Raw genomic sequence first — 15150 nt, forward strand, 5'->3', positions numbered from 1 at the left:
ACGATATGTTGTGAATCAGGCGGTGTTGAGGTAGAAGACGTTTAAATCTAAAGGCGCATTCCCAGCAGTTCTGTCTGGTCCGCTTCAATGAAATTCTAGTTTGTTTGTCTAGAGGTGAGAATTAGCAAATACTCGTCCGCCTAAAAGCTTAGGTCTCACTTCGGAGAAAACCCCAAAAGACTCGGAAACAAACGTGAGAGTCTACCGCTAGTGGGAGAAGTGGCTCGTGGTCTTTTACCAAAGGCCAAAGAAAAATCCTACAACCGCTAAAGTCCAATGCCTCGCCATCTCTGTTCACATTTTGTGAAGAAAGAAGTTGAGCTCATGTCTTCTTCTGAGGTTTTTGTGTCATTTGCTTCAGTGGTTCTTGGTGCAGCGCCACCACATGAACAGGAACAGGTCTTTCAAAGGGTTTGGTTCGTTTGACACAGTGCAGAGTGACGCAGAGCCTCACCAGCTGAAAAATGGAACAAATATTGTAATTTTGGTCCCCAATCAAACCGAGTCTACCAAACCATCAGGTGTAAAAACACCCTGACAATCTTTAACTTAAGCCACTTAAAGAAGAATCTCGTCGGTTTTGAAGACGAATCGATTCAGCTGACGTGGGCACATTCAATTGCTAAAAATGCCAAAAGGCGCGAGATTAACGGAGGACACCTGAGTCACTAATGACAGAAGAGGTTAAGTCGATTTGAGACCAAACACAACATGACAAATTTGCCTAAATGGACAAATACGGCCTGCGCGGCGTCAGCAGTATCAGGGTCCTATCAGCCTGCAGGCCATCTGCAGCGGAAAACAGGACGGACGTCTGTTCCTGAAACGTGAAACTGTAAATACGACGAGGAAAACAAAACTATCTGGGCACCACCTTTTGTTCCAGTGAACAGGTGACACCCGCTGTACTTACATTGTCGTTGCTTCCTTTGTTGTCCTCGTATTTTGTCTCTATGTGGATGGAGAACTTGGGCAGGAATGAGCACTGCGAACGAGGTAAAAGAAGAAGGGAAGAAAAAGAGAAATATTTCTGTCATTCAATCTCTCTGGGGGGAAATTACTGTCCCTGCAATATCATAGCAGGCCTACTATCTTATTCATACCCCTGAGCTTTTTTTATGTGTTCAACTCAATTCTCCTCGTTCACATCAGATAAATTCTCGACAATTTCTCTGACGATTTGTCCGTTCAGTCCAACCGTACAGGCGGATCTATGGTCAGTCGCTCTACACACGCTGCAAAAGACACTAAATCTTACCACTTTTTTTTTTTTTTTTTGTCCGGTTTCTAGTGCAAATATTTTGTTACAGTTGAAATAAGAGGAAACTAACTTACAAGCAACTTTTCAGCACAATACAGGAGCGTGTTTTAAGTAAATGATTCCTTAATATTTATGAAAAAGGGCAGATTATTTAATTCATAAGGTATTTTTTCTGCCAGTATTTTTTAAAAATATCAATGTCAAGAAATTTTTGGCTTAAAACAAACTCTTATATATTCTTGAAAAGTTACCTTGAAGTTAGTTAAGTACATTTCATATGTACTAAAATATTTGCACTAGAAATTAGACAAACAGGACTTTGTAAGACTTTGTGTTTTTGCGACCTACAGGGGTAAAAATACTGGAAGTCACACCGTTTATTCATCACATCTGCATAAGAGCAGCCATTTCAAAATGCTGGCATGCGAGCGCTTTTAATCCACGCCGAAACGAGAAAGCTGGTGCTAGAACTGTCTGCTGCCGTTTAGCAAACCGGTTTAGCCCCTACAGCTCGGCCTCACAATACGCTGATGTGTTTTTGATGCGAGCTTTTTTTTAAAGCCAAGGCCCGACGTATCCTGTGGGTTGAAGACGGACCACACAGACTGAGGCATGCTGGGTATCCTGTGTGTATTCTGTGTGCTCTGCAAGCCGTTTTGATAAGTGTGGGGGGATTTTCACCCCCACAATTTTTTATCTACGCAGGTTTGTTTTTTGGGGTTTTTTTCCTTCCAAACTATACATTTAGCATCTAACCAGCTTTAAGATGTTTAAAAAAATGTAACCAATTGATTGTTTTACAGGAACAAATGATCAAAAATTGATGAAAAGCAGCTTGCATTCAGTCATCTGCCTTATTTTCTGTAGGTGTAAACTGATACTTACTGTATATTCTTCAGACCGAAGCAGGACGAGGCAGTCGGGTCGGAGCAGAGGAGAAGAATTAAAAAGACAGTTAGCCAACAGCCATGAATCTGTTTATGCTGAAAACAAGGACGACACAAAAGTGGAATTTAAGCTGAGCTTATTTGTACGGCCTTTTTCTTGGATTAAATTTCTTCAAAAAAGAGCTCAGCAAGTAAGAAATCGTAAGAGACAGACATTAGAAGTGATCTTAAAAAGTCAACAAACTAGAATGTGCTGTTGTCCATCACTGTGCACATGTTCAGCAGCGTTAAAGGTGGAGCAAAAAGCAGAGGAAAACGACAAGAAAAAGAAAAAGAAAAAGAAAAGGGCATTGAAGTAGAGCAGTAAGCCCCACGCGCTGCCATGGCAACCGCAGATTACAGATAATACCAAAGGAAAAAAAAAGTAAAAGAAATAACCTTTAAGAAAAAAGCGTTATACATTTGAACTAAAGTTTTTCCGGATTTGATGCAGGTTTCACCACCTCACATTTAAAGATGTTATTTTAAGACCATTAAAAATAAAATTTAAGACAGAAATGTTTTTGGGGTTTTTGTGTGTCTAGGGACCAGAACCGTGACACTTGTGTTGTCGTTTTGTGGCTTTTTTCCAGCAGCAGCAGCAGTTTTGTGCTGCTCACATGGCGTGTGGCTCTCCACAGCACTAAACCTCGCAGCACCAAGCTTTTCATTTTTGTTTGTAGATGAAGGCAGCATCTTATGGGTTTGGCAACAAAAGTTAGCAAGTGGCAAAGACACTCTATAGACTAATCATAGACCAAAAAAATAAAAATAAAAAGTTTTATTTCACATTATTGAAAGAAATTAACTTTCGATTGCATTCTAAGATTTTGCGATCCACCTAAAAGCGGGGCGTGGGGGTTAAACGTGCACTCTAGTTTCCAATAAACAACACATTGTACTCCAAAAAAAATAAATAAATGAATACATGTGCCAGGCTGCAAACATTGCTCCAAAATTGCAAACTAGATTGATGAATTACATAGCATATGTCAGAACTTTCACAGGTTTTTTTTTTTTGTTGTTGTTGTTGGACGATCCAATTCTCCCAGATTAGCAGTTTGGATCACATTCCTTCCCTTGTCTCTTCACACTGCTCCAACGCGCTACTAACATCCAGTGAAGTGTCTCTGCAAAGTGATAAGTGGTGAGTAAAACGTGTTGTGGCTAAAAAAAGGGAAAACTGTTTGACAAGGTGACCTTAGAAAGCTGCGTCGAGCTCCACGCGACTGCAGTGAGGCACGATTCTGTTTCCGTACCTGGCAGAGTGTCACGGCGGGGCTTTTAGAGAAACCGCTGAGCAGCACATCTGCACTGCACACTCACCCGTTATGGTGTAAGGGTAGTAGTTCCAGGCTTTCTCTGTGACGTAGAAGATTTTAGGAACCACTGCTCGGGCCCAGCTGGGTAGCTTACTGCGGAAATGAGACAGAAACGGAGACAGACGTTCACTAACATCAGATTAAAGCAACATCTACCTGGTCGATTAACCTTGCTGTAAGAGCCAGTTAATGGGGAGTTCATATAGAATAATAATTTAGATTAAAAATGTATAAATATGCTTAATTTACTTTTAAGAAATTCATGATGAGTATATTTTCTAGAATGTATAACTTAGTTAATATAAAAAGATGCTTTTATTGTGAAAAGTAATTTTGGCTTCTACTACGTAATTAATATTGCCCGTTTGAGTTCTGATTGCAGTTGGATACGGTGGAAGCAGCACAATTTTTTGACCGATCTGTACCGAGCCTTTCATTTTTTCTGTAAGTGTACTTTTTTGAGTTCTTTAAGTAAACATCATAAAGAAGACTTGGTTTCAGTCGAGTGATTCAAATATTGGTTGTTAGACAAACTGCAAAGGTGGTACAACGAACTTTTGGGACGCAGAGTGCCACTACATAAAGTCAAAAAAATTGCTAATTGGAGCCTCGTTTCGTTTTGCCTGGACAACGCGGCTGATGAGAAAAGAAGCTCGTGCCTCGCTGAGAGAAAAAAGAGACTGAAACGGGTTACCCTTTGAATGATTCTCCAAGAAAAGGTAACGAAGAGGCTTCTTTATCTTTGAATATTGTAAAAAAAAAAGAGACGTTATACGGATGAATGAAGGAGCGCTGACGAAAATTAACGTTAAAGCCCGTCAGTAAAATTCCACTGGATGCAGTTAATTGTCCGAATCACGTGTGCATTTCAGTAACGGATTCGGTCAATGTGGAGCTTTCGTGAAATATGAACGGTTTGTTTGCACTCAGTTAGAGAAGAAAGGCAACGTTGAAGTACGTGCTTTAAACTTTGTGCCTGCTTACTGCACGTTAACTCCGTGATTATAAGATGGCTGATGGAAATGCTGACACGCGTGGTGAGGATAAACTGGAACAGAAAAGAGAGCGCAAGTTAACTGAGAAGGGCGCTGAGGAGAGAATACAACGGTTCATAGCATTAAGAAGACGAACGTTAGCCACTCTAACCAGCCAAATTAAAGAAATAGAGACATTGAAGTGTGATGCTCAAAATGTGGAAAGTGTTCAGCTTAAGATGGAGAGTGATTTTGCACAGTCTCTAAACGAGTTTAATAGGCTCAATATGGAAGTTTACAATCTGTTGTCTGAAGAGGACAAACTCCACGACCAAAATAATTGGTACAAACCTAAAATGGATCAGATAACAGGCTTCATGAAAGAAACTAAAAGATGGCTGACAGGAGTGCATGATTCCACAGAGGGGGAAAACCTGATAGATGAAGAAGATACTGTTTTGCCTGGTGACAGTGTTTCACAGATAGGGTCCAGTAATGTTGTTAAAGCACACTCTCATGTAAGTAACATTTCCAACACCTCACGTGTATCGTCCACACGTGCCCGTCAGGAAGCAGAGCATGCCGCTCTAATGAAACGACAAGAAGCGTTGAAGAAAAAACAGGAGCTTGAATTCCAAGAAATTAGAATTAAAGCTGAAAAAGAAGAATTAGAACTGGAGACGGCATTAGCTGAAAGCCAAGCAAGAATACAAGTGCTTAAAGAGTATGAAACATTGGAAGATGACAGAGTTAGTCACGTGTCAGTGCAAAAATCAATAAGTGGAAACATAAAGAAGGAAAGATTTAGCATGTCGCTACCGCAACATGCTACAATGAATGTTCGAGCACCAAGACAAGTGCAGCGCACACAAATACCACAACTACCACCGCCAGTTTCAAACCAAACTTCTAGAACACAAACAGGGAATGACATTGTATCAGTTATGCAGAAGCAGAACGCAATAACTGAATTGCTAGTAAAGCAACAACAGCTTTCGCAGTTACCAACAAAGGACATTTCTGTGTTCAAAGGTGATGCGCTGCAGTTCAAGTCTTTCATGAGAGCATTTGAACATGCCATAGAGCAGAAAACAGACAATGACCAAGATAAACTATACTTCTTGGAACAGTTCACAGATGGTGAGCCCCAAGAGCTCGTTCGTAGTTGCGCTCATATGACACCATGCAAGGGCTACAAAGAAGCGACTTCTGCATAAGCATTATGGAGATGAGCTTCGGATCGCCAGTGCGTACATGGAGAAAGCTCTCAAATGGCCACAAGTGAAAGCAGAGGATGGGAAAGCATTAAATGCTTACGCAATGTTCCTGATAGGATGTCGTAACTCTATGGAAGATATTGAGTTCTTGGAAGAGATGGATAATCCTACCAATCTGCGCGCATTGATATCCAAACTACCCTACAAAATGAAAGAACGTTGGCGAACAGAAGCTTTCAACCTCAAAGAACAACGTGGTCACAGGGCCAGATTTACTGATTTGGTGAACTTCATAGACCGCCAAGCTAAAATAGCAATTGATCCTCTCTTTGGTGACATATCTGATAGTCGCTCACCCATAGCTGCTAAGATGAACCAAAAAGGAAAGCAGGCAGTGAAAAAGGAGTTTCGTGGAAGCAGTTTTGCAACCAACGTTGTTCCTGAATCCAAAGAGCCTCAAGAAAGAACTGCCAAGGTCAAGCCTGCTAGCAATGGAAAAGCGGTGAATGCCTTTGATAAACCCTGTCTGTACTGTCAGCAGTCACACGCTCTTGCTTCATGCAGTAAGATCAAAGGCCAGTCTCATCAAGAACGAGTGGAATTCCTGAAATCAAAGGGTCTATGTTTTGGTTGCTTGATCCCTGGACATCTCAGTAAATCCTGTAAACGAAAAATGGAGTGCAAAGAATGTGGATTTAAGCACCCTGATATTCTGCACAAAGAAAAAGATTGCAGTTCCGCCTCACCAAGAAAGAATGATGGCGTTACTGGTGAAGAGTTGCTAGCTGCTGAGGTTCCCATCACACAGGAGTCTTGCGCCCTCACAGGGGCCGGAGAAGCTGATTGTGTGCTGTGGATAGTACCGGTGAAGGTCAAGTCGAAAAATAGTGAACAGTATGTAGAAACGTACGCCTTTCTAGACCCGGGAAGCACGGCGACATTCTGTACGGAAGACCTGCAAAAGAAATTGAATGTGCAAGGGAAACCAACCAAAATACGTCTCAGCACCATGGGTCAAGATGCACCAGAAAACCAGAAGCTCATGGATAGTATGGTTCTATCAGAGCTCAAAGTGTGTGGGCTGGAGGACAGTATGTATGTCGAGTTGCCCAAGGTGTTTACTCACAGCAGCATACCTGTTCATACCGGAAACATTCCCAAGCAGTCTGATATCCAACAGTGGCCTTACCTAAGTGAAGTGAACTTGCCAGAGTTAAAAGCTGATGTAGGCCTACTTATTGGAGCAAACTGTTCAAAAGCGATGAAGCCCTGGCGCATCATTAACGGCCAGGATGGAGGTCCTTACGCCATCAAGACAACCATAGGTTGGGTTGTGAGTGGACCTGTAAGGAGAAATGAAGTGGAGAATGAAACACCTCACTCATTTGTGAACAGAATCTCATTGGTGGAGATAGAGAACCTGTTGATCCAACAGTATAACACTGACTTCCCAGAACGCAATTATGAGGACAAGGAAGAGCTGTCTCAAGAAGACAAAGCTTTTTTGCGGTCTGTGGAAAAGACAACAGTTTTTAAGAATGGGCATTACTGTGTCGGATTGCCACTCCGTAATGAGAAGCTCCAGATGCCTAACAATCGTAGTGTGGCAGAGCAACGCATTGCGTCTTTGGAAAGGAAGTTCAGGAAGAGTCCTGAGTTCTTTGAAGATTACAAGAACTTCATGGAAGCAATCATTACCAAGGGCTATGCAGTCCGGGTTCCAACAAACCAACTGACCCGAGAGGACAACAGGGTGTTCTATATACCGCACCATGGAGTCTATCACCCGAAAAAGAAGAAGCTTCGGGTGGTATTTGACTGCACATCCTCCTACCAGGATCGGTGTCTGAATAGTGAGTTGCTCCAGGGGCCCGATCTGACCAACACGTTGGTTGGTGTCCTCCTCAGATTCCGGGAGGAGCCTGTAGCAATAATGGCAGACATTGAGTCAATGTTCTACCAAGTTAATGTGCCAGAACATGATGCAGACTTACTTCGCTTTCTTTGGTGGCCCAACGGTAGATTAGATGAGCCAATGGAGGAATTCCGAATGGCAGTGCATCTTTTTGGAGCCACTTCTTCTCCAAGTGTGGCCTCATATGCACTGAGAAGAACTGCGGAGGATCACAGGGACACTGTATCTCCAAACGCAGTTCAGACAGTCCTGCGCCATTTCTATGTAGACGACTGCCTGAAAAGTGTAGCCACAGAAAACGATGCAGTGAGACTGGTCAAAGAACTTCAAACTTTGTGTAGCAGTGGAGGGTTCACCTTAACGAAATGGATGAGCAACAGCAGAAAAGTGCTAACATCAATCCCTGCAGAGCACAGAGCCACTGAAGTCAGAGACCTGGATTTACGACACGACACTTTACCAGTGGAAAGAACACTTGGTGTCCAGTGGGACACAGAATCGGATACCTTCCTGTACAAAATAGAGCTGCAAAATAAGCCAGTGACCAGAAGAGGTATCTTGTCAATCGTACACTCCATCTACGATCCTCTTGGCTTTCTGGCACCGGTTATTTTGCCTGCTAAACTTTTGTTGAAAGATCTCTGTAAGGAACATCTTGACTGGGATGAAAAACTTGATGGAAAGCATGCTAAAGAGTGGAGCAGATGGCTTGAAGATGTCACCTACCTCTCCAACTTTCATGTGAGTAGATGTTTGAAACCCATCAACTTCGGATGCACTACTTCAGCGCAGTTGCATCATTTTTCAGATGCCTCAGAATACGCCTACGGCACTGTGTCTTATCTACTGCTGGAAAATGAACATGGCGAGAAACACTGTGCTTTCCTTATGGGAAAAGCAAGAGTGTCCCCACTGAAGAAAGTCACAATCCCTAGGCTTGAGTTGACCGCGGCAGTTGTCGCAGTGAAGGTCGACAAGATGTTGCATGAAGAATTGCAAATACTACTGCAACAATCTGTCTTCTGGACAGACAGCATTACGGTGCTTAGATACATCGACAGTGACACGGCACGTTTCAAAACGTTTGTTGCTAACAGAGTTTCAATGATCCGAGAAGCAACCAAGCCCTCACAATGGATGTATGTTGGAACAAATGATAATCCTGCAGATCAAGCCAGCAGAGGCCTGAAGGCAAAAAGCTTGGTCGAAGGAGGAATGTGGATGAGTGGACCAGATTTCCTGCTGAATGAGAAGGATTGGCCAGAACAGCAGCGAAAGAAGGAAAGCCTAGAAGATGATCTGGAGGTCAAGAATACAGTCGCTGTTCACATGGTCAAAGTTGAAGAAGGTATGGCACCAATGAACCAGCTACTTACCTATCACTCGGATTGGAACAAACTGAAACGATCAGTGGCTTGGATTGTAAAGGTAAAGGATGCTCTGAGGGAGCATAAAGAAGAACGCAAAAAGGCATTAAGAACAATCAGCCAGACCGAACTTGACCCTGAAAAACAAAGAAAAAAGTTAGAACAACATATGAAGAAATTTCAAACTAAAAAGACAATACTCACCTTGGATGATCTGGACGCTGCTGAAACAGAAATAATACAGTTCAGTCAAAGACAACACTTTGAGGAAGAAATCAAGGTCCTGAGAAATGGAAGCCAACTCAGCCGCAACAGTGTGCTGTATAAACTTGACCCGATCCTTCAAGATGACACCTTAAGAGTAGGTGGAAGACTTAACAAGTCTGCTATGCCAGAAAGTGCCAAACACCCAGTGATTCTTTCTAAACATAGCAAAGTTGCCACTTTGATCTTGAGAGACGTACATCAAAGAACAGGCCACTGTGGACGCAATTATGTGTTGGCACAAATAAGAAAGAAATATTGGATTCCACAAGCCAATTCCGCAATCAGGAAGATCATTGGTCAATGCGTAGTGTGCCGTCGGATGACTGGCAAGGTTGGTGAGCAAAAGATGGCAAGCTTACCTGAAGATCGCCTCCTTCCAGATCAACCTCCTTTCACGAACACTGGTGTTGATTACTTCGGCCCGTTTGAGGTTAAACGGGGCCGGGGTACTGTCAAGAGATACGGGGTAATGTTCACGTGTCTCACTCTCCGAGCTGTGCACATTGAAATTGCTGACAGCCTAGATACGGACTCCTGCATAAACGCCATCCGCCGTTTTGTATGTAGGAGAGGTCAAGTTACCACCATGAGGTCAGACAATGGCACAAATTTTGTGGCGGCTGAACGAGAGCTAAGGGAAGCCATCCAACAGTTGGATAATGAAAGGATTGAGAGAGTCCTACAACCAAAGGGGATAAAGTGGATATTCAACAGCCCAGCTGCTTCTCATCAAGGTGGGGTTTGGGAGAGGCAAATTCGCACTGCACGAAGAATCCTCAATTCCCTACTGAAAGATCAGTCAGTCAACGACGACGGTCTACATACAGTAATGTGTGAAGTTGAGAGTATAATCAATGGTAGGCCGCTCACAAGTGTTTCAGATGATACCAATGATATTGAGCCTTTAACCCCGAACCATTTGCTACTTCTGAAGGCTCAACCAAACCTGCCTCCAGGTGTCTTCAGCAAAGATGACGTCTATACCAGAAGAAGGTGGAAGCAAGTCCAATATCTCGCAGACTTATTCTGGGCTCGTTGGACACGCGAGTATCTTCCACTTCTTCAGGAGCGACAGAAATGGCTGAAGCCTAGAAGAAACTTCATGACAGGCGATGTAGTGCTTTTGGTGGACAGTTCCTCCCCCCGCAACTCCTGGATCATGGGAAGAGTAGTTGAAACACTGCCAGACTCAAATGGAACAGTGAGAAGAGTGAAGTTGAAGACCAATACCAGCACGCTGGAGCGACCTGTGAACAAGCTATGCCTGCTTCAGGAAGCTACGCCAGAGGACTAATGAAGAAGACAAGTTGATATGTGGACATTCTTTTATTTGAGGATTTGGCTCTTGATGTTTTAAGTTTATAATTGCTTCGTTTTCCAACCTAACCAATTAGGGGCCGGGTAATGTAAGAGCCAGTTAATGGGGAGTTCATATAGAATAATAATTTAGATTAAAAATGTATAAATATGCTTAATTTACTTTTAAGAAATTCATGATGAGTATATTTTCTAGAATGTATAACTTAGTTAATATAAAAAGATGCTTTTATTGTGAAAAGTAATTTTGGCTTCTACTACGTAATTAATATTGCCCGTTTGAGTTCTGATTGCAGTTGGATACGGTGGAAGCAGCACAATTTTTTGACCGATCTGTACCGAGCCTTTCATTTTTTCTGTAAGTGTACTTTTTTGAGTTCTTTAAGTAAACATCATAAAGAAGACTTGGTTTCAGTCGAGTGATTCAAATATTGGTTGTTAGACAAACTGCAAAGGTGGTACAACGAACTTTTGGGACGCAGAGTGCCACTACACTTGCTTTACTCTACAATAGTGTTTAGATCGGGGCCAAAAACAAAAGTCCAACCTGCCCTGAGCCCAATTCGACCCGATTGATTGATTGATTTTAAAGTAGAACTGATTTATTATTTTAGGTAAGATTTTACTAATTTTGTTTTCAGACCGCCATTTAAGTAAGCTGTGTAGCTCCTTCTGTAATTGATTTTTGCTTAACGTCTTCCAGCTCCATCTTGTTGCTTGTTGTAACCGCAGGGTGAGTCAGGTGCAAATTGTCTGAGACGAGTGATTGATAGGAGCAGATCTGCTGCTAGCATTCTCACGAAAACCAAAAACGTAGCGCACATCACCTCGGTACTAAAGTCCCCACACTGGCTCCCTGTGGCTCAGAGGACAGACTTTAAAATACTGCGGCTCGTTTATAAATCACTGAACGGTTTAGCACCAGAATACGTTCAAGATCTGCTGCTGTTGTACCAAACGTCCAGAACCCTCAGGTCAACCAAACATGAACACGCAGCGCTCAGCTTTACTGGTTTTCTAACGTGTGGCGTGTCTTTTAGGACTTTGTGTTTTTATTACGTGGCGCACTTTGAACTGCCTGGTTGCTGAAATGTGCTGCACAAAAAAAAAACCTTCATTGACTGATTGACGCAGCGCGCGGTGCTTGTTACAGTCTTACCTTCTGCACCTCAACATGTTAAAATATCTGCTCCTCTATTTAGACTACAATCAGTAGATTAACGCAACTTTAAACCGTGCATTCTCTCTTGGTTGTCTCTGTGCTGCATGTGTTGTTAGCTTATGAAACACTCCACAGAAGCCTGAGCCCGACCATCAAGCGACATCACTCTGGCCCAACCTGGCAGGACTTTAAGGTCAGGCCAAAACATTTTCACTCTACTGTACAAACCACTCTGGATCGCAGTTATTCAAGTGCTTAAAAAGTTCAAATGAGACGCTTCCTATAGAGTCCATCATATACACCTCAGTGCTTTAGTCAAAAAAAAGAGAGGAAAAAACGTCTCCCGCTGCATCGTGACAGCTGTGAATAAAATCGGTCCTCAACTGTGGTATTTTTTGAGCGTTGCCAGGCTCAATAGCCCTCTCCCTCTTTCCGTCTCCCTCTCTTTTCCTCTCTCTCTCTCTCTCCCCCCGCCCCGACTAAAGAGACTGACACTCCTCTCACACCTCCATCTGTTGATTGCTCCCATTCCCTCCTTGTTCATTTCACAGACGATGGGGCGATTTCTTGTCCATGCAGCCAAGCAAAGGCGTTTGCGTTTTAAAGGAGGAGAGTGGGAACAAAAAAAAAAAAAAGCCCATTTAAATAAAGATAACAGTTCATCAAGTGGCAATTGGTGAGATTAAGTAAAAAGCGCGTGATGACGTAGGGGTAAGAGTGTTTTAAGTGTGACAAATGAAGTCCAGATTGACTTCCCTGCTGGTGAATCTCAGCTTAATGTTTAGTTTGCCGCAGAGCCAGATGGACGAAGGACTGATTTTGAGTAACTGCAACAATAGTTGTGTTATTAATTCTGCTGATTACGGTGTTTTGTTTAGTTTTTTTTTTTCCTTTTCCATTTGCTTAATGTTCAGCGTTCGATTAGCAAAGATCGCACGCGGACTCCAGTTTCATCTGGAGACAGTCCAGCACTTGGACCGTCTCCAGATGAAGGCGGTGGAGTTGGGAGCGTTTTCAGTTTTACCGCACAGATGTGATCATTACCGCCGCCGTAAACCATCGCTGGAGCAAACACTTAGGGGAAATGAAGTGCATTCACCTTCAGGGTTGTCAAAACAACGTCTTCCCACGCCATCTGTACGACGGTCCACTATTACCTGAACACTTATCCATTTCTCACACTGGAACTGATCATACTTTAAAAAAAACAACAACAAAAACGTATCAAACTTGGATTTGTTTGTCCGTGTTTTTAACCAAAAACGTTTGACATGTTTCTACTCAAACAGTTTTAACGGGCCAAGTGGCTTTAATTGCTTTCTCCTGAGGCTTGCTGACTCAGCGTAACCGGCTTCCCCGCTCAGTGAACGCTGACGCAGGAAACTGTGCCAAGAGACAAATGGCCGACTGAATCTTTTCCACCCCTCCATTTTTCCTTCTGCCCGTTTTCTCCTCTTCTTACACATTTTTATCATTGTTGTGCCGTCACCTTTGCTTGATATTTACTCAGTCTGCTGACGCAAACCATGTAGAAAAAAAACTCTCAGGAGGGTATAACGGGATAACTTGTAAAAGATACTGCTTGGTGAAATGTATGCTGGTAAGGAGAAATGTAATAAGAAATGCACTATTTTTTTTATTCTTTGCAGCATCTTAAATGGTAAAAAAAAGAAAATGGTTTTGGTTTAAAGGCATCTCATTTATTCCCTCTGCAAAAGTCGTTAAGTTGTTCTTACACTCATTAACCCAGAATTATTTATGCCACAAAAAAAAAAGTCTATACATTTTTTAAAAATAAATCAGAAGATTTTAAAGACCAAGTCAAAACTCCACTGAAGGGAAACAATTTAATCCACGGTTCATATTTACTGTAGCTTCTTTAAATTATAAATATGTAGAGTTCATTTAATTGAACCAATTCCTTCTTTAACCAGTGAAATTTCAGCAACAGTATTGGTAAATATATTTTTCATATTTGTTTGTTTTGCTCTCTCCTACTTTAGCAACAGGATGTAATTTTTACTCCGATTTCTCCATTATTGTTGGTCCAAATGACTCACACGTGCAGGATGGATGACTTTGGAGTTTCGACGCACGTTCAGAATTAAAACAAGCAAATCATACAAAATCAAATTCCACGATTTTTCCAAAGATTTCAAAACTGCAGAGGACGGCCGGGATGACAATCCTTCAGGCTGGGCTTAACGGTGAAACACAAACGACTAACATAGAGGTTTGTAACAAACTACTCTGTAATAAATCTTTTACCAGTCAATGTTCAGGCATCAAAACTTGAAGCACATGTTGCAATTTACTGACGGGTAACATGAGAAAATAATCCAACATTTTCCAATTTAAAAGGGAGAGAAAAAATAAGAAGAGGCTCAAGTTCATTTTTGGATGTGTTTATAAACTGGAGCTTAATCACAGATGATATGTTAGGCATTATAATAAAAAAAATTAAAATAAAATAAAAATGAAGCAAACATTTGGCTAATTGGCCTTTTTAATGATCTCTCTGAAACTCTTAAATGCACTAATAGTGTGGGTAATTGTTTTTCGACTTCACTGTTGCTATAGTTTCAGTCTTCTCACATTCACCAATTTCAAATCCAGATGGCTCATGGTGGGTTTTTTTTGGACTTTTCCTAAAAGATCTAGCATTTACGAAATCCGCCCAGAAAGTCCCAAAATACTCCAAACACATGGAGTTCTTCCCGGTAGGTGGAATCGAGCAGCACCGACCTGTTGAGGTAGACTCGTTTCTCTGTGAACTGCCCTTGGCCGTGAACTGGGTCTTCAAAGGGTTCGTTCTGGACCACCTCCACTCCTTCCCCTCGGTCGCTCTGCTCATGGCTGTGTTTGCTAATCATGTACAGCTGCCCGATCCGGTACTGAGGGGGAAACAGAGAGAGAGAGAGAGAGAGGAAGGATCATGAGTTTACATGCCGCAACGTACATTTAAAAAAAATTATGGATAATTTAACTGCAAACATGCAAACCGCTATGTCAGTTAGAGATGAGTCAGTTTTCTTTCAGAGTACCACAAACAAACACTTTTGTAAATCTTTACATCCCGTAGCCTGGGTGAGTGTGAACCCCCACAAGAGGTCTGCACCAAAGCATCAGATTTTTTTTTTTTTTTTTTTACTTAAAAAAAGCTATTTTTGTCTTCAAGCAGGAAACCTGCAGCATTTTTCGTCTTCTATGCAATTTAGACCTCAAAGAAAACAGAAAAAAGTTTGCAGTGTTACTGATAAATACTGCAATGTGTTCATAATTTGAGAAACAATTCAGGTCTTTGCTCATAAAAACCCATGTCAACGCAAATGACATGAACTCAATTTTTGTTCCTGGTGCGACAAGTTTGAAATGTTGACCTTTTCAAGAAAAGGTCAACATTAATTGCCGGCTCGTTGGGT

The 15150-nt window shown here is 42.0% G+C and overlaps 2 protein-coding genes across 5 annotated transcripts in view; one reads left to right on the forward strand and one right to left on the reverse strand.

The window, feature by feature from the left end:
- Nucleotides 1–15150, reverse strand: part of LOC122829350 (cytoplasmic phosphatidylinositol transfer protein 1-like) — a 79238-nt gene that overhangs the window by 12435 nt on the left and 51653 nt on the right. For all 3 annotated transcript variants that reach the window (XM_044113825.1, XM_044113826.1, XM_044113828.1), the window contains exons 2-5: nt 14474–14622; nt 3514–3602; nt 2147–2154; nt 914–985 (exon numbers count right to left, since the gene is read on the reverse strand). In XM_044113825.1, coding sequence (XP_043969760.1) covers nt 914–985; nt 2147–2154; nt 3514–3602; nt 14474–14622 — 318 coding nt within the window. The remainder of the gene's footprint in view (nt 1–913; nt 986–2146; nt 2155–3513; nt 3603–14473; nt 14623–15150) is intronic.
- LOC122829340 lies at nt 3678–11054 on the forward strand. 2 transcript variants are annotated; one of them, XM_044113807.1, is made up of 2 exons: nt 3678–3953; nt 4038–11054. In XM_044113807.1, exon 2 carries the CDS (start codon nt 5738–5740, stop codon nt 10541–10543), a length of 4806 nt encoding a protein of 1601 aa, XP_043969742.1. In that variant the 5' UTR covers nt 3678–3953; nt 4038–5737; the 3' UTR covers nt 10544–11054. The 2 variants fall into 2 exon arrangements, with proteins under 2 accessions (XP_043969742.1, XP_043969743.1); XM_044113808.1 differs by having other exon boundaries at nt 3678–10106; nt 10184–10342.

This window comes from Gambusia affinis, linkage group LG04, assembly GCF_019740435.1.
Source record: "Gambusia affinis linkage group LG04, SWU_Gaff_1.0, whole genome shotgun sequence".
Taxonomy (NCBI): domain Eukaryota; kingdom Metazoa; phylum Chordata; class Actinopteri; order Cyprinodontiformes; family Poeciliidae; genus Gambusia; species Gambusia affinis.